Below are 22,400 nucleotides of genomic sequence, written 5' to 3' on the forward strand. Positions count from 1 at the left end.
TCATCATGTCTATCCATATCTAGACGACTGGCTAATCAGAGGGTCATCCAAGGAACAAACACGAGACAGTCTACGAGCCACAATGTCCATCTTACAGGAACTGGGCTTCGCAATAAACTTCAACAAGTCCTCAGTAGAGCCTTCGAGGACCTTGGTCTTTCTAGGAGCGGAGTTTCATACGCACACAAGCCTGGTGAAACCATCCAGCGAAAGAATTCAGAAACTTCAAAACAAGGCGTCGGAATGGAGCGGCGGTACCAGAGTCTCTGTGCGCAAGTACATGTCCCTGCTAGGGACCATGTCGTCCTGCATTCCGTTAATAAACAACTGCCGTCTGTTTATGAGGCCTTGCCAGGAATTTCTAGCGGACCGTTGGGCACAGAGCAGAGGTCGCTGGTCCGACAGACTGGTCGTCGACGAACAACTAGTTCAAGCACTCGGCTGGTGGAAAGTGTCTACTCACCTAACGAGAGGGATGCCTCTACTGGAACCAGAGTTCCAAAAGACGGTGGTGACGGATGCATCGCTGAGCGGATGGGGAGCTCATCTGGATATGTTACAGGTACAAGGCCAGTGGTCTTTGCAGGAGTCCTCCCTGCATATCAACCTGCTAGAACTGAGAGCAGTGCGATGGGCTCTGAAGTCTTTTCTTCCGCAACTGAGGGACTCGGTGGTGCGTGTCATGACGGACAACACCACTACGATGTTCTACTTGAGGAAACAAGGAGGGACACGTTCCAGGTCCCTATCGACAGAGGCACAGAAAATCTGGCATTGGGCCCTTCAACACAACATACAAATCTTAGCATTTCACCTACCAGGAGTGAAAAACGTGGAAGCCGATGCCCTCAGCAGAGAAATGAACGAAGTTCACGAATGGGTGCTGAACGACCAACAACTTCAACAAGTATTCAAGGAATGGGGACACCCTTCCATAGACCTGTTTGCAACGAAGAACAACAAGAAATGCCATCAGTACGCAAGCAGATGGCCTCAGCAGGGCTCACTGGGGGATGCGTTCTCATTCCCATGGACGAACAAATTCCTGTACGCATTTCCTCCTTTTCCCCTTGTCAGGAGGACGTTGCAATGGATCCTCAGGTACCCATGTCGGGTAATTCTGGTGGCCCCATACTGGGCCAGACAAGTGTGGTTTTCAGACCTACTACACTTAGCGGCGGCGGAACCGATGAGATTCCAGAAGACCCCCGACCTTCTGTCTCGACAGGAGGGTGTCGTTTGGCATCACGACCCGGACAGCCTCAAGTTGACGGCCTGGCTCCTGACTTCGCCGAATTTGGTCGGCTAACGATTCCGGAGGACTGTCGACGTATCCTGCAAGCGGCAAGAGCACCTTCCACAAACGCCTCATACGCGTACAAATGGAAAAGGTTCTGTCAATGGTGTGAGGATCAACCAGGTTTGGCCCCGCAATCGATTAGGCCGGAACAGCTCCTTCCATACTTGCTGTTATTAGCTCAAATGGGCCTGTCGGTGTCGTCAATAAAAGTACACCTAGCAGCCATTTCCAGGTTTACTCGTCGACGGCACTCGGCACCATTGTTCAGCGACCGCCTGATTAAGCACTTCCTTAAAGGCCTCTTTCGGAGTTTCCCTCCAGAGAAGAAATTTCCACCGGAGTGGAGCCTCAATCTGATCTTAACGTCTCTTATGAAACCTCCGTTTGAGCCAATGTCATCATCGTCTCTGAAGTTTCTGTCGTGGAAATTGGCCTTCCTGGTGGCCATCACTTCAGCCCGACGTATCTCAGAAGTTCAGGCTCTAATGGTGGACCCACCATACTTACGATTTTTCAAGACCAAGGTAGTCCTAGCCACTAACCCACAGTTCATACCAAAAGCTCCTTCGGTGTTTCATAAACACTCTTCTATCGTGTTGCCTACGTTTTTTCCGGAGCCATGCTCGGGAGCGGAGCGCATGCTACACACATTGGATGTAAAAAGGGCTCTCAAGTTTTATCTTCATCGTACGCAACCGTTCAGAGAAACGAGACAGCTGTTTGTGGCCTATGGGTTGGGTGCTAGAGGAAAAGCCATTTCAAAGCAAGGACTTTCAAGATGGGTGTCATCTACCATCTCGTACTGCCATTCCAAGGCAGGGAAGCCTCTTCTACGACGGCCAAGAGCTCATTCAACTAGAGCAGCGGCATCGTCGACGGCACTGTGGGCCGGAGTCCCTCTAGGGGACATCTGCATGGCGGCTACCTGGGCGACTACACACACCTTTACCCGCCATTACTGCCTGTCGCAGCAACATGCCGAAGACACCCGGATGGGACAGGCGGTGCTTCGACACCTATTCCAGTAAGGTAAGCCCCGGCTGCGGGGTGGCATCCTGTGGAATTTATGACTGTATGTGGTCCGTTTTTTCCCTATGTAAACTATTACTGATGTATACATAATCTTAGGGAACGGCCTTTTGCGAAGAATGTATAGGGGTTTGCATGCACACCTCCTCTTGGGGGTAGTACTGCTATGTAATCTATTCAAAGCATGTGAATCCATGAAAGATCCAATGCTGGAGAAGGGAATAGTTTCTTACCTGTAACTCCATTTCTCCAGCATTGGTATCTTTCATGGATTCACATGCGCCCACCTGCCTCCCCTGATCATGCAAACCGGTTCCCCCACTACTTTGGGGGCCGAAATCTGAGGGAGCGCGGGGGCGGGGCCTGTATTTATATCATGACGTCCTGACGGCACGGGCACGCATGATACAAAACGAGGTGGATAGGACGCATAAGCGTCGAAAAAGTTTTCCTACGGGAAAGGGTCTATATAATGTACCGGGGATTCCCAGCCTGACGACGGGGAATATTCAAAGCATGTGAATCCATGAAAGATACCAATGCTGGAGAAATGGAGTTACAGGTAAGAAACTATTCCCTTCTTGATCAGTCACCTTGCACTGCCTCCGGGCCTACCACGCATTTAGGGCCAATAACTCTAACCTTACAGCCCCTTGTTTTCCTTGCACTACCCAGAGCCGCGCTGCCCTGGCTGCACTTACTCAGAGCATTACTGCCCTGTTTTCCCCTCTCACTCACACTCCCCTCCCCTATTTCCCCTTGCATTGCTCGTTCTCACACTTGAACAATCTGAATGACACAAGGCCAAGTAAGATCGTTTATCTTGTACTCAATCGATCTTCCCTCCCTTGTCGCGCCTAGAAACACTTGTGTACAGGTGTTATAAATGACTTGTATCATATATCATATCATTTTATCACAGATGACCAGAAAAATATACAATGCCGCAGTAAGAAACGGCTAGACTGTGTATAGGCGCGCTACAATTGCCATATCATATCATATCACCCAAATGCCAGTCTAGCCAGGTAATTACACTTAGCAGGACTGCTTTATCAGAAATGCGCAGTTAAAAAAAAGTCATACCAAACTGAGGAATGACAATACTGGCTAAACCAAAATGCCTCTCTAGCCACTAATACCCTCAATACGACATATCATGCCTGCTTAACCTGGACATTGGCAACCATACCTCTACCTCATCCCAGTACTTGTGTATGAGGCAGAGTGCCTCCAAGTACTACCTCATACACAAGTACAGGGACGAGGAAGAATGGGGCTAGGAGTAATGACAATTACCAATAAGTAATCAAGGCATTAAACACAAGTAGTGGTGTAACACCATTGAGTTGACTGGGCTTCAGCCCCCCGCACCCAATTAAAACTTTGGACTATGTTGACTCAACCTGGCTCTCCTTCAGAGCAGTTGCCGGACAGAACAGGACACAGATGTTAAACGGCACCTGGGTTTCGCCTTTAACAAGGGCCCAGCAATTACAAACATAAAGCATTTGACTGTTAGTACCTGCATTCAAATGCCAAATTTTTAGACAATTTAAATTGTGATGTGGGCTCATTCTCACAGCAGTCCATAAGAGGGTGCGCTTGTAACATTGATGCTGCACTAGAATAGTCTCATTAAAATGCGTAAAGAAATTAGATGCCCCCATACAAATAGGTTTGCCCCCCACCGCCCGTGAAGTTAGCGCCTCTCCCAACATTTGAAGGATTAGTAAGCACACACACGCGCACACGCACACACGCATGCACGCACACACACTCCCCCAGCCATCCATACATTTAAGTGTGCACCCTTTCATCATACACTCACACCGGCAGCCACCTATACATTGACGTGTGCACCCTTTCACCGTACGCGCACACCCAGCCACCCATACATTTGTGTGCACCCTTTCACCATACACTCACACAAGCAGCCACCTACACATTTAAGTGTGCACCCTTTCAAAATACACTTGCACACGTCATCGGGTTGAGGGGAGCCCTATTACTTCAAAAATAAATGGTTTCTTTTTAAAGTCACTCTGACTTCATAAAGAAATTATTTCGGTAAGGACTGAACCATAACGGAAATAATGTCTTTATGAAGGCAGAGTGACTTCAAAAATAAACTATTTCCATTTGAAGTCATAGGGCTCCTCCAACCCATGACATGGAGGCCTCCAGCCTAGGGTCTTCCATGTCATGGGGTGGGGGAAGCCCTCGGACTTCAAAAAGAAAGTTTCATTTTGTAGTCACTCTGCCTTTATAAAGAAATCATTTCTGTTACAGAAATGTGAAAAAAGATTTGTTTAGCATTTTCTTTTGTCCAAGTTGGGCCCCCTCCTAGGACATTTGCTAGCGATGCGGGGGCCTCCGTTACGCCAGTGGTCTGTGACTGTATTTGTTAAAAAACAATCCCTTTTTTCTAGATTGGTCTGTTTGGGGCTGCTTCGTCTTCAAGAGCATAGTTAGACTTCCTTTTTCTTTTTCCACCTGATTGTGCCACCTACCTTTTACTAAGTCATTTCCTTTGACTTGAAGAAACATGGCCACTGTTAGCTGTTTTGTTCTTATTTGGGATACATATCCGTGGAAGTACTTTAAGTGGAACGGATGCTCTATTTCCAGGGCAACTAACTCTAACAACTCAGCATCCATCAATAGGAATATGCAGATAAGATAGTGTTGATACATTTCTGTTTTTAAAGTGATTTATTGAGAACTATTACAACAGAGTGAAGGATTAGAAAGAAATCAAAGCCTAATGTGCCACATGTTTTACACCATATCCAGCCCTCGTGTCCCTCTATCAGGGTAGACTTGTCTGCCTAACAGGTAATCATGAATAAGGAAAACTATTGAGAGGAGTATTTGATTTTCAGGTGTTGGCCAAGTTCCTAATGTATCATTATTGTGTCATAATGACACCAATGTCACCAAAGGGTCACCATTTCATTTGGTGTAAAAGAGCTTCAGTATGGCATAGGCCAGCAGGAAAATGAAGCAGACAGATTAGCACTTAGAGAGAGCTGATGAATCTTTTTCCCCCCTATGAAATTATACTTCTTTATTAAGGTTTGGATCTCATTTTGGATTTTACTCCTACAATATGTACGTTTAGGTGAATATCCTAAGAAGGGAGTCACTTTTCTGTTTCTCCTGTAGGGAAGGTTAGTGAGACTTTAGCTTTGTGTTTGACATTCTTCAACTACACACATTGTTTCATTGGGATCTATGTGCTTGGTGTACCTTAGATCTTGTAGCCTTTGGAAGGAGCCTTGAGAGGTTCTGGCGTTGCTGCCACTATGATTTTAAGTTGGCTCACCAGGGTACTTCCTTGAGACTTGGAATGTGATGAGCCAGATGCTGGAAATAGATTCAAGATAGGGATGGCCTACATAAGAAAAAGAGCTGAGGGATATTGCATTAAAGGTAAGTGGAATGTCTTCATCTTGTGAAATTGTACAATTCAGCATATCAAGGGGAAATTATTTGTTTTATTAAGACCTTTTGTTTGTCATGTCACTTGCCATGAACACAATGCACATGGGTTGTTAAATCTAAACTGTAGTCTTACAGTATTTGTATATCTTTACCTTAGGTGTGAATCCGAAGCACATTTCTTTGCTGTCTGCAACTAAGGAAGGAAAGCATGCCACCTGGACCAACCCATTGATTTCGAAGCCTCTGGGTTCAATAGCTGCAGGCCTTCCTTATACCACGAATCATGCAGGTAAAGGGGTACACGTAGAGGATGAAATATCCTTAACATGCGTATTCGGCTTTTGCCGTTTTCACGTGCTTGTGTAACCTACTAAAGGGTATTACTTTGTGAATGTTATTTGTGATGTGCCTGAACATAAGCCCTAACTACAAGAAATCAAAGTGATGGAAGGAATAATTGAGAAGTTTAGATTTTCATCATTGTATATGGAAAGCCTTGCCTCAGTGTGAGGAACCCTGATCCTCATCGCATTGGCTGCCAGTATACAGGGCATAGGGATGTGTTGTCTTTTCAGTTTGAGCTGCACAAGCAATGTTTCTCCAATGGGAGCTTACACTCCATGATGTTTGAGGATAGTTTGCTATTGTTAGTGCATTGTACTGCATTTGTGTAAACTGGATCTTAAGTTGCATTGTCAAGCTAGGAGCTTTCTGGCAATGTGCATCTGGCTCTTACCGGGAATGTCAAGCTTATTGGAAATGTCAAACTGGGCGATTGTAAACCTCTAATACAGTGGAAAGTGGTTTTGCTAGAAACCGGCAATTGACTAAATAGGTGTAATAGATAAAGAACGGTTCACATATACATCTATAAAGAATAAAAAAACACTAATTATTTATCAAAATTGTTAGGACCTTATAATATTCTCTCAGATGTTTCTCTTGATATAGTTTTACTTTCACTACATCAGAGGATCTACTCTGCAAAACATGGTCAATAAATGTATCCAATAGCATTACATTAGTTCATAATTTGAATGTATGTTTTACCATGTCATTGATGGACTTTTGGATAAATAGTCCCTGAGACGAAATCCTCTGAGTGACTCTAGGGGCAGATAATAGGGTGGCCAAGCCGGGCGGGTGGCTCCCCAAGTGCCTTCCCCTAAGCCATGGGGTCCTATGGCCACTTTCACTTAATGTTATCATAGGACTGGAGAGAGTCACTACTGAAAACACTACTGCCACTACCGCTTCAAGAAGGACCGAGCATGTGTTGAAAAACCAAAAATAGCCCAACTGTGGGGAAGAAATGTCTTGTTTGTCTTCCAGCATTAGGTTTCTGAGTGTTAATGGGCAACACTACTTAAGACAATAGTTTTGCCGGGGGGTAAAAGTGATGGTAATTCCAGCACTGGCACTTTTACTGCACCAGGGAAACACAGGTTTGCCAGTGGGGGCACTAATTTACCTCCAGGCCTGAGCTGCCGGTGAATCAGGCCCCCACCGGCAAAATAATTCCGCAATGACCTCCATGGAGTCGTATTGGACTCCATGGAATGGGGATTTCCTGCCGCTGCCGACACCGGGATATCTGGCACTGGTAACGTTAGGGTCAGTTTGCCGGTATCCCGCCAGAATTACCATCTCGATACCATCAGATTCATAATGACGCCCATTGCCTTTTTATGCAAAGCCAATCTTCACAGTGGAGGAATAAGTCCTGTAAAGGATCCAGAACCATCCGATAACCACAGTGGACCTCTGCTGCTGTATTGAAGGAAAACATATTATTGCAAATATCGAGGGCACCCAGACATCAGGAACCCTTTGGAATGTCCTTTGCAGGTCGCTCAGTCAGAAATCTTGCTTAGGGTGATAAAGCAAAGTGAAATTTGTAGTTTGACTCACAAAACAATCTTATGCTGGCAGTCAGACCAAACTGAATTTGTATGCACCGCTTGCATGAAAAGCCTGTGCAGGCATCTGTGATGTAGTGATTTTTCTAGCGTGACTCACACAGCAAGCTTGCGCCGCAGTGAAACCGAACTGACATTTTCAGTATGGCCCCGACTAAAAGTGTGTACAGACATAAGGGTGACATTGGGATTCATTGCATGTCTCACCTAGCAAGCCTGTATAATTTAAACAGGTTGCCTAATTAAGAAATGCTTTCCCCGCACTCATCATTGTTAAAAAGATTACCCAATAGTAGCAGGTTTCTAGGGGCTATCGGGGTCTCTCAGAGAATGTATGTAAAAACCAAAATGGGGGATAGGTGTTTTTTGAAGCCTTAGTTCCAGCCCAGAGTAGCAAATCAAATACAGGTGAGCAATTGAGGAGGAGCAAATCATTACACCTGACTCTGGTACATTTGTAGGTGCATACTCTCAAATAGAGACCAACCCAGGGTGAGGTGTCACCAACCTATATAAGCTTTGAGACCAAGGGGTTACACTGTGAGAGAGGAATTCAGAGGTGGAGATCAAGGTTCTTGGGAATAATGTGTCCAATACATGGTTGACAGTTTGAGGATATGGAGCTGAAGATGGAGCCTAGGCACCTGAAGGAGAGGTGTCGGGGGCAGGAGAAAGAGCTAGGAGTACTATGAAAAGGGAGTCTGTCGTGGAGACTCAAGAGACTGTCAAATATACCAACAGTGCTGGTAAGGAAGTCCAAGAGGTTGATCAGGTAGGTTAGGATAACCTGAAGGAGGGGGAGAGAAGTGGGTGTAGTACAATAGAAACCAGAAGTCTGGAAAGCGGTGAGGTGGCCCACTGAAAATGCAGAGGAAATTCTCAGGAAATCTGGAGTGTGCCGAAGGAGCCCAGAGGGGAAGAGGAAGGAGGCCCAAAGGGATGAAGAAGGTAAAAGATATTCTAGAGGACAGGAGAACATAATTTGGAAGGTGGTGTCAGAGAATTTGGGCTCACACCATTTTTCTCAGGTAGTAACAAAGACAGAGAGATTTGTCTTGCAGGATAATCTACAGAGCTACATATTCCCTCTACCAGAAAAATCCTGTAGCAACCTCAGCCGCCCACCACACCTCCACCTTTTTAAGGTATGACCCTGTGACAGAACCTGATTTTAAAGAAGATCCTCGAGTACAATAGCCCACTGACCAGTACCTGGAAAGAGGCCACTCTCTTCCATTCAGTTCTTTCTCAACTGAGCCGAAAAGACTGTCATTGATGCAGGTGTCTACAACGTTTTGATGACCTGAGTAGGATTCGTTTGGAAGTTTCCCACCTGAATGATGGTCAGGATGGCCATTTCCCTTCTCACACTTGGCTGTAACTTTCCATTGCTACCATCTTTAAAAGAAACTCAGTTCATGTAGTCCGTGCCACAGGAAATCTCTGATGCCTCACAAACAGAACAGCTGCCTCAGTGTCTTCCATATTTCAATCAACTGGCACACTTAATCCTGAAAGTAAATTGAACAGGGAAACACATAAAACACTAATAATAAAGCAATCATTATATTAAAGTCCACTCTTTTTAGATTGAGAGAAGGGAAATGTTAAAAGTCTATTCTAATTATTAATTTCAGAAGCAAAACACAAATGGCACAATGAGATCACCTGACTTAATGTTAGGCAGATTGGATGCAGTACCCTGTGGGAGACTGCACCAACCTTGTACTGTTGGCAATAGTTAACCGAACCTTTGGCATAAGCATTTACTACACAAGTTGGTAGAGTGACTGAGCAGCCAGGCTTATCTCAAGAGGGGTCAATGTGAGCTGTAGGGTTATCACAGAGATTCACAGTGACAAGTATCCAAATAAACACGTACACTCAAGGCTTCTTAATTAAACAATTATTTATTAATTTAACAGTCAGTTGAATAGGCCTTCTTTAGAAGGGAGCAAAATATGTAACACTAATGTACATCGAAATACACACTCTCAGCTTCTTTAAATCAGTAGATACCCATTGGGGATGGCAGACAAACAATTCGTACAACCTGAGGTGACCTAAATAACTAGGACACTCTGGACATTGATATATCACTGGGACATTTAGAACAATACTGAGGTTAGTGTCAAAAGGAGAAGATGATGGAATAAAACAAGTTAACAAATATTCTTAAGCAGGTAAGTACTTTTTGAACCCTCCAATGCTAAGTAAATTAACCCTTTCCTGAGCAGAGGTAAAGCACAAAGTTAGAGGCGAGAACAGTCTTTCGGGGAGCCAGGACAGCCAATGTTAATTGAACAAAAGTCTAGGTGAGCTGAAGTACTTCTTGGAGGTAAATAAAAAGTCTTGCACTATGTTTTGGAAGTCTTTGTAGAAAATGAAATCACTGTAGGGTCACAAGCTTGGAGGCTTGTGAGGGGAAAAGCTGCAAGCAACTCTGCAAACGCAACCAAGACAAGTCTCCACTGAGAGCTAGCAAGGCTACACAACAAGAGGTAAGCAACCCCTTAGTTTTACAGTACCTTTGGTTTGAAAAACTTGGTTCCAACTGGAATCTGTTCCATTGTAGGTCTGCAGATCCTGTTGTTCCTGCGCCTCAGTCGTGGGGACAAGAGGGAGGACTTCTGGGGACTCCTGCACTATGAATTGATGGTCGGCGGCAGCAATGGGCAAATTTCAGATCAGTAGCACTTCGCGGTTTCAGCTCATCGAAGCTCTCGCAAATAACACCACTACGGTTCTCGGATACCTTTATGGACTTTCCTCGCATCTGGGGTCCAGCACTCTGTTGAGGTGGCTCAGGCTTGATCAGTCCTGCTTCATGGGAGTTCGGAGGATCTTCCTGTAGCTCGGGTCCGACTTAAAAACACAACACTCGATTCTGGTGTTCCTCTCCCTGGCAATTGATTCCTGCAGCAGCAATGGAAGTACAGCCAGCTCTGAGGGGATGTCCAGACGAGTTCGCTTTGGGGTTGATTGGTCCCACCAACCCAAGGGGAGAAGTCGTCCGTTGCACGGCTTCTCTAATCGAGGCAGATTCAGAGCTTTAGCAATGCAGCAGGGCTTCACTGGGCAAACCAACAGTCCAGGAGTTGCAGCAAGCATCTCTTCCAAATTCTTCTTCAGATTTCTTCGTCCAGTGGTCGACTCTGCCTTTTATGCAGGTTTCTCCCATTCATTCGCAACTTAGCTGTCACTCGCTCAAGGACAGCCAGCCAGCCAATCACCTTTGGGTGCATTCCTGTAACAAAGGGGATTAAGCACAGGGAGTTTTGGGCACCTCCCTCGCTTCCTGCCCTGCCAAACATGCTGGAGCCAGAGGCGGGCTTCACCAGTGAATCCCGCCAAAGACAAAACGAACAAAGGGACCAAACCTGGTTTGGTGCACAGAGTAAATCTCATGAAGGACCTTTCTGACAAGAAATGGCGAAAAAAGACCGGGCCATTTTGACAAAATGGGCAGCCATGGATGCTTTACTGCAGCTGCAATTGCAGCTTGCTGTAGAAGCACACAATGGTACGAAAAAAATAAACCACTGCCACCAGCCATTAATTGTACAAAGGGTAACATAAAAAAAGTTACATGAGAATCTAGACAAAGGGGATACGAAGTTCCTTTTGTGGCAGACTGTTTTAAAAGTACCCAAGAGGAGTGTTTTGATAAAATGTCATCTAAATTGTGCAATTTAAAGAATATTTATTCAGCAACAATGGTTAAAACTACTAGCCGCATAGTGAAGTAACTCAACTGTCCCACATTGACCAAAAAACTGGCCCATTTTGACCAAAAAACTGCACCAGAATAGCATTTTGCATTTTTGGTTCGGGCATTGCCTTATTGCTCTATAGGCCAGTCCGAGCCTCTGTGGCAAGTGTTTCATGGGAACTGGGTCTACACAGAAGATCTTTATTATTACCTTCAATACAGTCTAAAGTTAATTCAACTTTCATCAAGGTGACTATTTCTTCATCTATATTCATGCACAACTCTATCTTCATTGGTGTTCTAATCTCGATCTTCTAAGTAGACTTTTATTTTCTACTTTTACTGAAGTTCTGGTGTTGTAAATACTCACAGTTCCCTTGTTAGTACAATATCTACAACCGCAAATAATTAGTTCTGCTAGCAGAACAGAAAGAAATGTTAAAATTAGAACTGCTGTAATAGACGTTTTCTCTTAGCTACCTTTAGTTACTAAACATATGACATCGGAAGCCGAACACAGAGTTGTACAGCAGTGAGGACTTGTAATGCTTCTTTCTCCTCATGGGGACTGCCCAAGTCTTTTACTTGCCCAGGTCACGGTCCCCTGCATCCCGCTTATTTCACATAAAAAATGTAATTCCTTGTTTCTGCTGATATAGTCGTATGGCTGCACCTCGGGAACAGCTGTGAAATTGAGACGTGACCTGGAAGGCAGACAAAGGTAATGAAAATGTTATCATTCCTAGCGTGGCATTAATGAAAGTGTCCTTAAACTCTGACCTCTCTAGGTTGGTTGTTGTATCATATCACACCTCTTGACTGGCTAATGTAGTCACATTCCTAAACTCTATTGCAATAATAACATGAGAAAAAGAAGCTTGTATAATTGAACATGAGAAATCATCTGTCCCATACATGTGGAAACACCATAAACAAGGTTTATTGGTACAAACACGTTCTGCCACTGTTTCATTCTTCATAGTTAATAGTTATTAAATAACAGAAATTACCATTATAATTATCTATATCCCTCGCTGTTACAACATGTCTATCCACCATACCCACTGCTTCAGAAAAGTTCATCCTGCACCTGGTCTCAGTACATTGGGAGTAATATCCCACAGATTACCTGCACAGCGTCATTATTATATCAACATACCACTCTCTCCTTTTTTCTGTTCGCTGGAAAATACAAATTAGTAACACAGTATGAGTATGTAATATGTAAAGGCTGTCATGATTAGGGCCCCCAAAGTCCCCTTATGCACGCACACAAATCCATCATATAGCCCCTAGGGTTCACATTACCCCATTGTCACAGGATGGATGCAGATGGACCACTGTAGTGCGTGGATGGAGATGTTTGCAGTTTCACGATAGCCGGAAGGCTTAGGCCAACTAATTTCCTCAGGGACAGTTGGCTCGCTAAGAACTGTGACAGGGGTATGGGGGTGAATAACTGGCACTGCAGTGAAAGTTGGTTCAGTTGCAGCCCGTTTTTTCCCCGTAAGCAGCATTACTGGCCCTACAGAGAAAGCCAGAATGTGACACTGTCACCCGCTGGCAAACCATAGATCCCTTGCCATTTGGAGAAAGTTTGACACTATTCGCAAAACTTGCTGATGAATGAAAAACTACGGCTTCACAGTCGCATGTTTACCCAGACAACGTAAAATCGTTTTTTTTGTGCATGGGCCGCATACACATTCTATGGTCCTGTGTACCAATAAGGGATAGAGACGAAATTGATGCCCTGCAGCAGCCTGCAGGCTCTAAATAGAACATAGCATTTCCTCGACAGGCTGCTCCAAATTGATGTGAAAAACATTTGTATCCTAACGTCACCTTTAGGCGGACAAATTGGCCGACAGATGCTTATATATATGCCCATTGAAAGCAAGGTTACTTCCTTCTTCACCCTCCCCCGTTTTCGTCCGGCCCCTGCATTGGTCTTTGGCATAGCCCAGGCACCCTGAGGCCTCTCTCATGGATGTGACCACCCTTGGAGCTTCAAGTTTTTAACAGGCTGTTTTCACCTCTACTTTAAACAGACTTTTTCTGCCCTGCTGAAGGCTGGGCTCGCTGACTTAGAGCCATTTCAGCCAAATCTCGAGTAGGCCAATCATCAATTGGCATCCAACACAAGATAGATCCGCTACTAGTTTCCAGCCAGAATGACGCAGTGTCAATCTGCAAATTAGGCTTTCGAAGTAGAACACGCACTTCTTGCACTTTTCTATGACAGATTGATTAATTGCTGCCAACGAACTGCAACAACTTACAACCATTTGTGCACTTGTTATTATTGTTTATCTAGAATAAATGTAGTTTGTATTGCCTCTGCGCCGTCTTGATACATATAGCTGTTTATATACCACCCCTGGCATTACGGTTTCCTGCATCTAGGTGATGCTGTCTTATAGACTGATTGTATGAGTTTGATAGATTGAGAGAGTTTGTGTATTTTTGAATGATGTTATGCTAAGCAAAATTAACTAATACATGGTGGTCACCTTTGATATTATTATCTAATGTGTGTCCTCTTTATTAACTAATCATGAAAAAAAGATTAAAAAAACATTGTTGTAATTAATTATTGAATGGCCTTTATTGACATTGTAGTAAATTCAATTTAAACGTGGAATAAGAGATTCCTTTTTGTGTGTTGCTTTTTGACCTCCATGTATTTCTATGCCACTGAATGATCAATGTGGAGCTCCTCACATGTTTGTGGATCAGTTGCAGCCAAAGTCCTTATGTGAGGCAGACAACTTCTAGATGATTGGTCAAAAAATGCCATTTTATTAAAGTAAGAATTTCAATAAACTCCTCACTATCCCAACCTTGACGAGGATTTCCCTGCCTATCATAAGCTAAAGAAAACACTGTAACAAAGGATATCTGGCGCTCACACTTATACATAATCAAGAAAACGTGATAATTCACAATGGCAATATTTGTATTAGCAACACATTCAAAGTCTTTGATTGTAATCTGAGCGAATTCCCCTTTCCCAGGCTTTAGGTCAAAGTCAGTTCCATTGAATAACATAAAACAACAAGGAAATCCGGGGTTGAAACAAAGTTCCAACACAGTTCTAGTCAAAGTCAGTTTGTTAAAGAAAACTTCCAACTCTACACAGTTCAACACAGAAAAGATCCTTCTTCTCCAGGAAATGTACAAGTCTAAGTTCCTCAAACACTTCCAATGGTATTCTTGGTCAGGATGCTTTCCTTCGCAACCTATTAGCTTCAAAAGACAGTTTAATGGAGATTGACTTCTCACAATGCTTCTCTCTCAGCACCATGAAACTCAACAACTTCTTTGTCAGGATAATGCAACAATGTTTCTCTCAACACTGTGTGCACCAACAACTTTCTTCACAGTGTTTTCCTCTTAGCAACATGAGATACAACAGCTTCTTTTGTCAGGATAACTTTAGAGCACATTCAACTTGTACCTGGGTCACTTTATACCAGGTATTTCACTTCAACCTCTGTCTAGCCCGCTCTTTTGCCAGACCTAACTCCTTGAAAGATACACTATGCAGTTCCACCTCACTGCTTTAATGTATACTGCTTCTGAAGTTTCAGTTCCACTAATACTTTTAAAGTTCACCACTTCTTTAACTCTTAACAGCTTAAACATCTCTTCACAACCTTACAGCAAAGCCAAGATGTCCACCCATGCCCTTTTAAATATGCTAGACAAGTAATGTCTCTTTCTCTTAACATCAACTTTCTTATAGGGCCACTTTTCAACCACAAACCAAGTACTTTCAATTAAAACTCTATTGGCTTTGGCAATGTGAGTTCATGTCTAATTGCTGTTACTATCACATCATATTAACTCATCTAAAAATTTTACCTTTAAGGATATTATATTAGCCCCTTCTCTTCTGGTGGCAATAGGTATTCCCAAAGAAACCTTTACTTTAGTTTATTTTAGCTGTGCGCAATGCTTGTTCAACTCTTGGCTTAAGGTAATGCGTCTTTGTTCTCTTCATTTAACAATATTGAGGTTTAACACTTGGTTTCAAAGGATAAAAAGTTATTGTGGCTTTAATCGGACTTTGTCTTTGTGTCAGAATCACTGTTAGGCACCCACAACTGTTATTAAAGTTGTTATAGCTGTTTTTTATAATTGCAATGTTCAAAACCCCTTTCTACAGCGTATTAGTCTATACGTGAGTGCTACATTTGTTCCACTCCATTGTCTGAAACGCTCTGGTCAGCTTCAGTCAATTTCACTCCCTTCGCGAGTGAAGACAACTTGCTACAGTTGACTGCCTGACAATGCCTGAGGGTTGAGAACACTCTGGAACACTCACAGGCTTCTCGTAACCCTTCACAGGCTGGAGGGATTCTACCACATTGATTTTCTCGAACGGGCACACTTCTCTCAACAAGCTGCCTTTGCTCCCACCACACAGCCACAGAGTTCGGCTCACCACGACCCCGTGGAGCACGCCAACCTCCAGGTACAGTAAACTGCACGCTTCTCGCTGCAAGATCTCTGCAATCAGGTTCACATGGGGGAAAGCTTGAAAATCTTACGCTACTTACTGTGCAACTTCTGCAATCCAGACTTTGGGGGAAAGGACCAACTCAGGACTGGTAATTGAAATAAGCTGATAGAAAATCCCAGCGTCCTTTCATTCCTCCCACTTATGTAGATTCTGCCAGCAACATACTTTCTTCTGCCACTTTCTCCTGCTGCTCCTACAACTACTACTGCTCCTCCAGCCACGACCATGTCTCATTGCCTGCACCTGAGGGAGATTATTAAGCCTCTCAGCCTCCCTCAGCTGTGGGCTGTTAAGCATTATTGCCTGACATTCAGGCCTGCATTGCTCTCCAGCCCTCTTCTTAATCCCAGTAGCATTGCGATTATGGGACCTGGAGTCCCAAATAACAAAATTTGTTGTAAGTGGTAATGTATTACTTTTAACTAGAACTATTTTGTTTATACATTTTAACAAATGCTTCATCTTTTATTTGGGAAGGGGAAGGCAGTTCATTTAGTTCATTTATACCACCATTTACAGGTTTCCTTGCTCCATACCTTTGGGAGCAAAGGGTATTTTGAGTCATACAAGACTCAACAGATTTCTCCTCAAGTGGGATGTTTAAAGATGTTACACCCACTTTTCCCATATTTCTAAACTTAACATGGGGTTCTGATACATCATAATGGCAATAATCCATTGTATGTTTTGGCATCCTAGAAAGGTTGCTCACTTTCAATGGAGAATTCTGCGTCTCATCCCATGGGATCCCTTCTCCACCCCCGGCTCTGTGTCCTCCCAGGTGATCCTCCCACAGCACACCACCCCAAGGTCCGGATCAGGAAGTGTCTGCCTTTCCCTGGCCATCTGGGAGGAGACTGTACACAGGCGGCCATTGAGTAATCCGTAGGATTCATCACACTTAGCATAGTCCTTTTTCAACATTAATTCAGGAAGGAAGTGGTAGGGACAATACAATTACCATCTTTCCACTGTGCAGGTCACAGAATGAACCCTAACAGACCAACAGCACACTGCCAGACCACACCAAGTTCACATGTGCCCCCTACCTTAATAATATACATTCTCATTGTTGTACTGCAAGAGCAGCCTCTGCGATCAATCTGACACATGTAGGCAGAGGCGCTATTGACAGATCTAGGTTTTTACTATAATAGGCAATTGGTCTCTGCTTTCCTCCATGTTTTTGGGTAAAGATGGTTAAGGAGAATGTTTAGTTTGTGACAATACAGTGTGATGCTCTTTTTATAATGAGATAATCCTCAAATGCTTCTTCTGTTTAGTTTAGCAAATTGATGCAATCGCTTAATAAGTTCTGCATAACCGAATATCCACTCTAGACTCATGTAGCTAATCACCAAATAATCTAATAGAAAACCAGGCAGCAAAGGTAGAGACTAGGTTTATTTCCATATAGCTGTGCAGAAATGGGCAGGGAAATGTGCATATTGTCCCAGCCAGAAAAATGTGTCTCCCAAGCTCAGTAAACCACAGGCTTTTGTAGGATTTTACATAATGCGTCTTATTTAGAAAAATTGGCATGATAAATTTAGTCAGTTACGTTAACAGTGGACTTCCCAAAGGTACATTGTCCAGCCCTGGAGTGCATTGCTTTTCAGCACCATTCAAGATCTGCATAATTCTGCTCAACCTACCCACGTGATAAACCGCTGCTTCTACCGGGTCTCTACCATTACATGTAATAAAGCATGATCCAACATCTAGTGCCTCTGTGAGTCACATTCTGGTTCACAGGTGACATGGCCTGCCTTCAATGAGGACACTTAAGCCAAGAACTGAGCATACCTCCACCCTGGATAGAGCCTGACATTACATTTGCGCAGCCTTATTGGCTCCTGTGTGCATGCCAACCATTCAGCTTTCTCACAGCACCATCTCTCTAAATATGGCTGAGGTTGTTGCATCATCTCATATCATGGCTGCAGCTTTGCTCTGTCTATGGCTCAGGTACATTCCTGGTGCATGCAGAAATAAAATACTTTTTGCTTATACACCACTATATGCAATATCCTGTCATTTCCAAAAATGCTCTAATCTCGGTTGCTGTCTGGGATTTGGGCAATTTCTAAATGACTGCTGTGTGTGTTCGCTATGAATCATTGCTCTGCCATGATGGCATGTCCTACACAATTAACTCTCTCCCTACACAGTTGTACCTTCTGTTTGGAGGCTTTATGTCCCGTGAGAGCTAAAGCAGAGTACCTGTTTATCTTGCTTGCATGTCATATGAATGGGACGTTAACCGGTCATTGATGTACTGTACTAAAATAGACTGTCCAGGAAACTTAATGCCATGTAGATCCTTTTTCAATTGTTGGGAGTGGGGTGTGGGGAGGGGGAATTCTGTACACCCCTGTGGGAGAAGTGTCCACGTATATTGAATTCCTCGGTACAAAAAAAATAATTACTACTGCCCGGATGTAAAGGGATGGAAAAGAATGCAGCTCAGAGATCTGCAACAGAAAATTGTCCCCATCTTGAAAATACAGGAGAGAATGGTGGCCAGAATCGAGACTGGATGGTAGCACTACAGTATTTACTGCCCCAAGGTTTTGAAGGTCGTAGAGAAATCTGTAAGTATATCTCCCTGGAATCTTCACAGGCAATACATGGGTATAGCATGGTATATTGATCGGAACTATAATTACATGTTTCAGGAGTGATAGTACAATTGGGTCCATACGCATCTCAACTTCTGGGCTCGGCTGATACCAGGGGATTCTGGGGAACTGTTTAGATTAGTCTACTTTAATTTGCATTGTGAATGCAGCCCACCTCATTGTCATGTGTTGACTAAAGGGAACTTGGGACTATTGCAAATAGGTTGTCAAGCTCTGGGTATAAATCTGCATCTTTGGTGTATTAACTAGTCTGTCAACCAACACTATTTCAGTGTTCTTGCCAGGAACATCTTCGAACACTCCGTGCAGGGTACCATAAATTGTGTTATTTCGTTTATATAGAAGGTCTCTTCCTAATAAATTTCCAGGAGATGATGGACTCATTAAGAATCTGTGTTTGCTAGTACTCTGTCCTAGGGTGATGGAAACTGGTTCAGTGATTGGGTGAAGCAATGGTGCATTAGATAAGCCTATTGCTTTGGGGGTTCTGGAGGATAAAGGAATGAGAGGGAACAATTCAGAACGGATTGCTGACATAATAGCTCCATATCTACTAGACAAGAGATGGTTTGCCCTCCCACCTCACATTGCACATACAAGCCATCAGATCTATTACAATCATGGGGTTCATAATGACATTGTCTCCTAGGTTGTCTCAATATTGATATTCATCTGTGGGGATAGGTGCTGACTTGTTTGTCTTGATTTTTAGGGTCATTTGGAATAGGGAACAAGTCTGTATCTGGGGCGGGGGCCGAAAATTCCACTAGGGTCGGTTCAGTCCTTCATTCTTCCAGTGGCACTCTTGTTTGCAGTAATTGCATGCTGTAGGACTAGGGAACTCCCATTGTTGGAAATCCTGCGAGGCACTTCAACCTCTTCCCAAACCCTCCCTTTAGATCCAACCCTGGTAAACCCCCATGCCCTCCTGCAGAACTTGGCCCTGATGTTTCTGCAGTTGTAATGCCATAAGCTTGTTCTCAAGTTCATTCTTTTTCTGTTCTTGGCAAGCAACCAAATGTTTTGTTGTCACCAGCTCAGAGAGAGGTTTAGTCTGCACCCAACGCAGATCATTTTGAGCTGCTGTTGGAGCTTCAGTTGTAGTGCTGTAAAGCTGTAATGAAGGCATAAAGTACCACCCCCTCATCTGTGTGCTTGATTTTAAGAATATCTGAGTGTTGTGTGTGATGAATTGGACATTTTGAACCAAGGCGTATGCCAAGACTAGGTACTCAAAGATTTTTATTAGGGACTGTATACATTGATGGGTGCCCAAAGAAATCGCAAACATAGGATGGCCTTCTTACACAAATGTCTTTTGACTGTTTTCCCAATCTCAGAGTGAGTGGTGAGGCTTTCAAATCTCACCCATTACTGTTCCAACCTCCCAAATGAGGTAGCTCACTCCTCCCTACAGGCTCCAGGATGTACTGCAGGCTCCCTTCTTTCGGCACCTTTGAGCCTAGGTGCAAGCTTTCCAGAGTCCCGTACCCCAAGATTAAGCCAGTCCTTGATGCCAGGAGAGAAGCAGCCATTCCTACTATCCTTCCTGTTCACCCCGCCTCCTCCCTAAACTGTCACTAGGCACCCGGACACTGGCTAGAGCCACCTCCTACCTGTTACAACTGCCTAGGGCCTGATCTGGCCCTCTGGAACCTCCTGCATCTAGCTGACTAATCTGCTTCTGTCTCCTCCCCTCTTTTTAATTTCTTAATAAAGCCCCAATCTCTTTTCTGTAGTGGGTAGTGGGTTCTTGTTTCTCTTCCACTCTTTATCAACCCCAGACTAATTTTCTTCACTCTTCTCGTCCTCAGTCTCCTCACTCGCACCTACCCGCTCCTACTGATGATCCATCACTGTCTCCTTACTACCACCTTGGCTTTCTCCCCCATTCCACTCCACTAGGGGTCTCACTTCCTCCCTTCATCCTTCAAATATTATTCCTTCCTTCAACTCCACTCCAGGATTTATTTCCTCCCCTCTATTCTCGTCTCTTCCCACCACTCGATTCCAGGCTTTACTCCCTCCTTTCCCCTGTTCCTACTACAACCTTCCACTGCATTTTTTACTTACCGCCTCTTTTCCCCTGTTCTTACTACAGCCTTCCACTCCACTCCTGGTTTTACTCCATCCCTCATTTCCCCTGTTCCTGCTGCTGCCTTCCACTCTTCTTCTGCTTTTACTTAATACCTCTTTTCATCCTTTCTCTCTCATTTAACTATCTCCACTTTATTGTCTTCTCTAGAAATCTATTTCCTGCTTCCACTTTTCCAGCTCCCCTCTGTAGCAATCTCCAGTCTCCAAAATATCTGCACCTCTCCTCTCCTGCAGTCTTCTCTGTCCAAATAACAAGGGGGGTCCTGGGAGTTCCTCTGCCAGACATTAGTCCTGGTTACGAGAGCCTTACCCAGAGTCTTTAGCTCTTTAGCTCACTACCTTTCACAAAGGAGAAATATCCAAAACATATCAGTCTTTGTCCTGCCCAGGGGCAGTCCAGCAGCGAAATGCTAGGCAATTCTCCTCTGAACAAGAGTACCAACAGCAACCCCAGACACGTGTTTCAGTATGGTTGGACCTCATCGGTAGGGTGGAGCTGTGCCTCTCTAAGAATAGTGAGCAAGAGGTCCAAGTCTGGATTCCCCTAATAAGTTGCCTTAGTGGGGCCTGGATGATAGCTGTAAATGGGGAGAAAGTGTGCATGTGCAAAAAACTGGGAAGGGCCATCTCCCCAGGCTACTGTGTCCTGCTATATGCAGGAGGTACTGCTTCAGGTTCCGACAGTTGGTCAGGAAAATCTGGGGGCAGAAAACGGGGAGCAATTGGCTGATGAACTGACATAGGTTGTTGACCAGCTGATCCTTAGAGCCTCTGTGACCCGAAAGCATCTGCTGCCTGAGTCGGTGTATTAATGGTTTATGGCCAGGCAGCTGCACTGTACATGTGCTCGCTCTGTCAGTGAGTGGCTCGCGTACCGTATAACATTCTATTATGTCCTCTGCCATTTCCTTACCCTGCTTATCTTTTATTCTTCGAAGATACAGCAGGGTGCATGTGGCCCTGCTTCTTCCCCTGATTGGCCTGCATTTATGAAGGTTATCTGGGATTTTAATTTTTTGTTTCAATCTTTTGTCCCCCCTAATGGCTGAAGCATTTTGTCTATCTGCTGTCTTTTCATACCAGATTATTACACTTTTGTTTTGGACAGATTTTTCCCTTTTTAAATTCTGGTGTGGGCTTCAAATTGGCCAGCCTGTCTAAATGACTGGTACCTTCTAGCAGGAACTGTTTATGCTGATTCTCCCCTGATAAGTCATACCATTCTTGTAAATATTTGCATGTTCCATGTGGTGTTGTTAGGGAGAACTGCCAGGCAAGCAGGGTGGTAGCTAGGAGTTCACGAACACCAAACTCATGGAAAGCCTAACTCCTTCCCTTTCCCAAAAGGAACGCAAGTCCAGACAGGTAGCAAGTTCAACTGTGTTTTATTACAGCCAACAAACCATCAGGGAATAGTAGTACATGGATAGACTTCCAGGCACAGCTCGGCGAACACTGGCTCGCAGCCAGTTTTGTATTGCAGTTACATCACAACATCATAAACCTATCCCCGTCTACAATTGGGTGTTGAGTGGTAATTCCCTTATAGCTGTCTCTATAGAGGTTAGATTACTGGTCCTCCCACGTCAGGTGTCAGGACTGGACCATCCCCGAAAAATGTTACTTCTAAATGTTATAGTATGCAGACCCGATGATTGGCTGATGGCCTCGGCAACCTATCCCTAGGGCCATAAATTGTCATTGGTCGAGCTGCTAGCCCCCAGAC

The 22,400-nt window shown here is 44.2% G+C and overlaps 1 protein-coding gene across 9 annotated transcripts in view; it reads left to right on the forward strand.

Annotated features, from left to right (window-relative positions):
- MAK (male germ cell associated kinase) overlaps nt 1–22,400 on the forward strand; it is a 695,810-nt gene that overhangs the window by 575,675 nt on the left and 97,735 nt on the right. For all 9 annotated transcript variants that reach the window (XM_069613432.1, XM_069613434.1, XM_069613429.1 and 6 more), the window contains one exon: nt 5,934–6,065. In XM_069613432.1, the coding sequence (XP_069469533.1) occupies nt 5,934–6,065 (132 nt within the window). The remainder of the gene's footprint in view (nt 1–5,933; nt 6,066–22,400) is intronic.

Source organism: Ambystoma mexicanum, chromosome 5p (genome assembly GCF_040938575.1).
Source record: "Ambystoma mexicanum isolate Mex_15411 chromosome 5p, UKY_AmexF1_1, whole genome shotgun sequence".
In the NCBI taxonomy this organism is placed as follows: Eukaryota; Metazoa; Chordata; class Amphibia; order Caudata; family Ambystomatidae; genus Ambystoma; species Ambystoma mexicanum.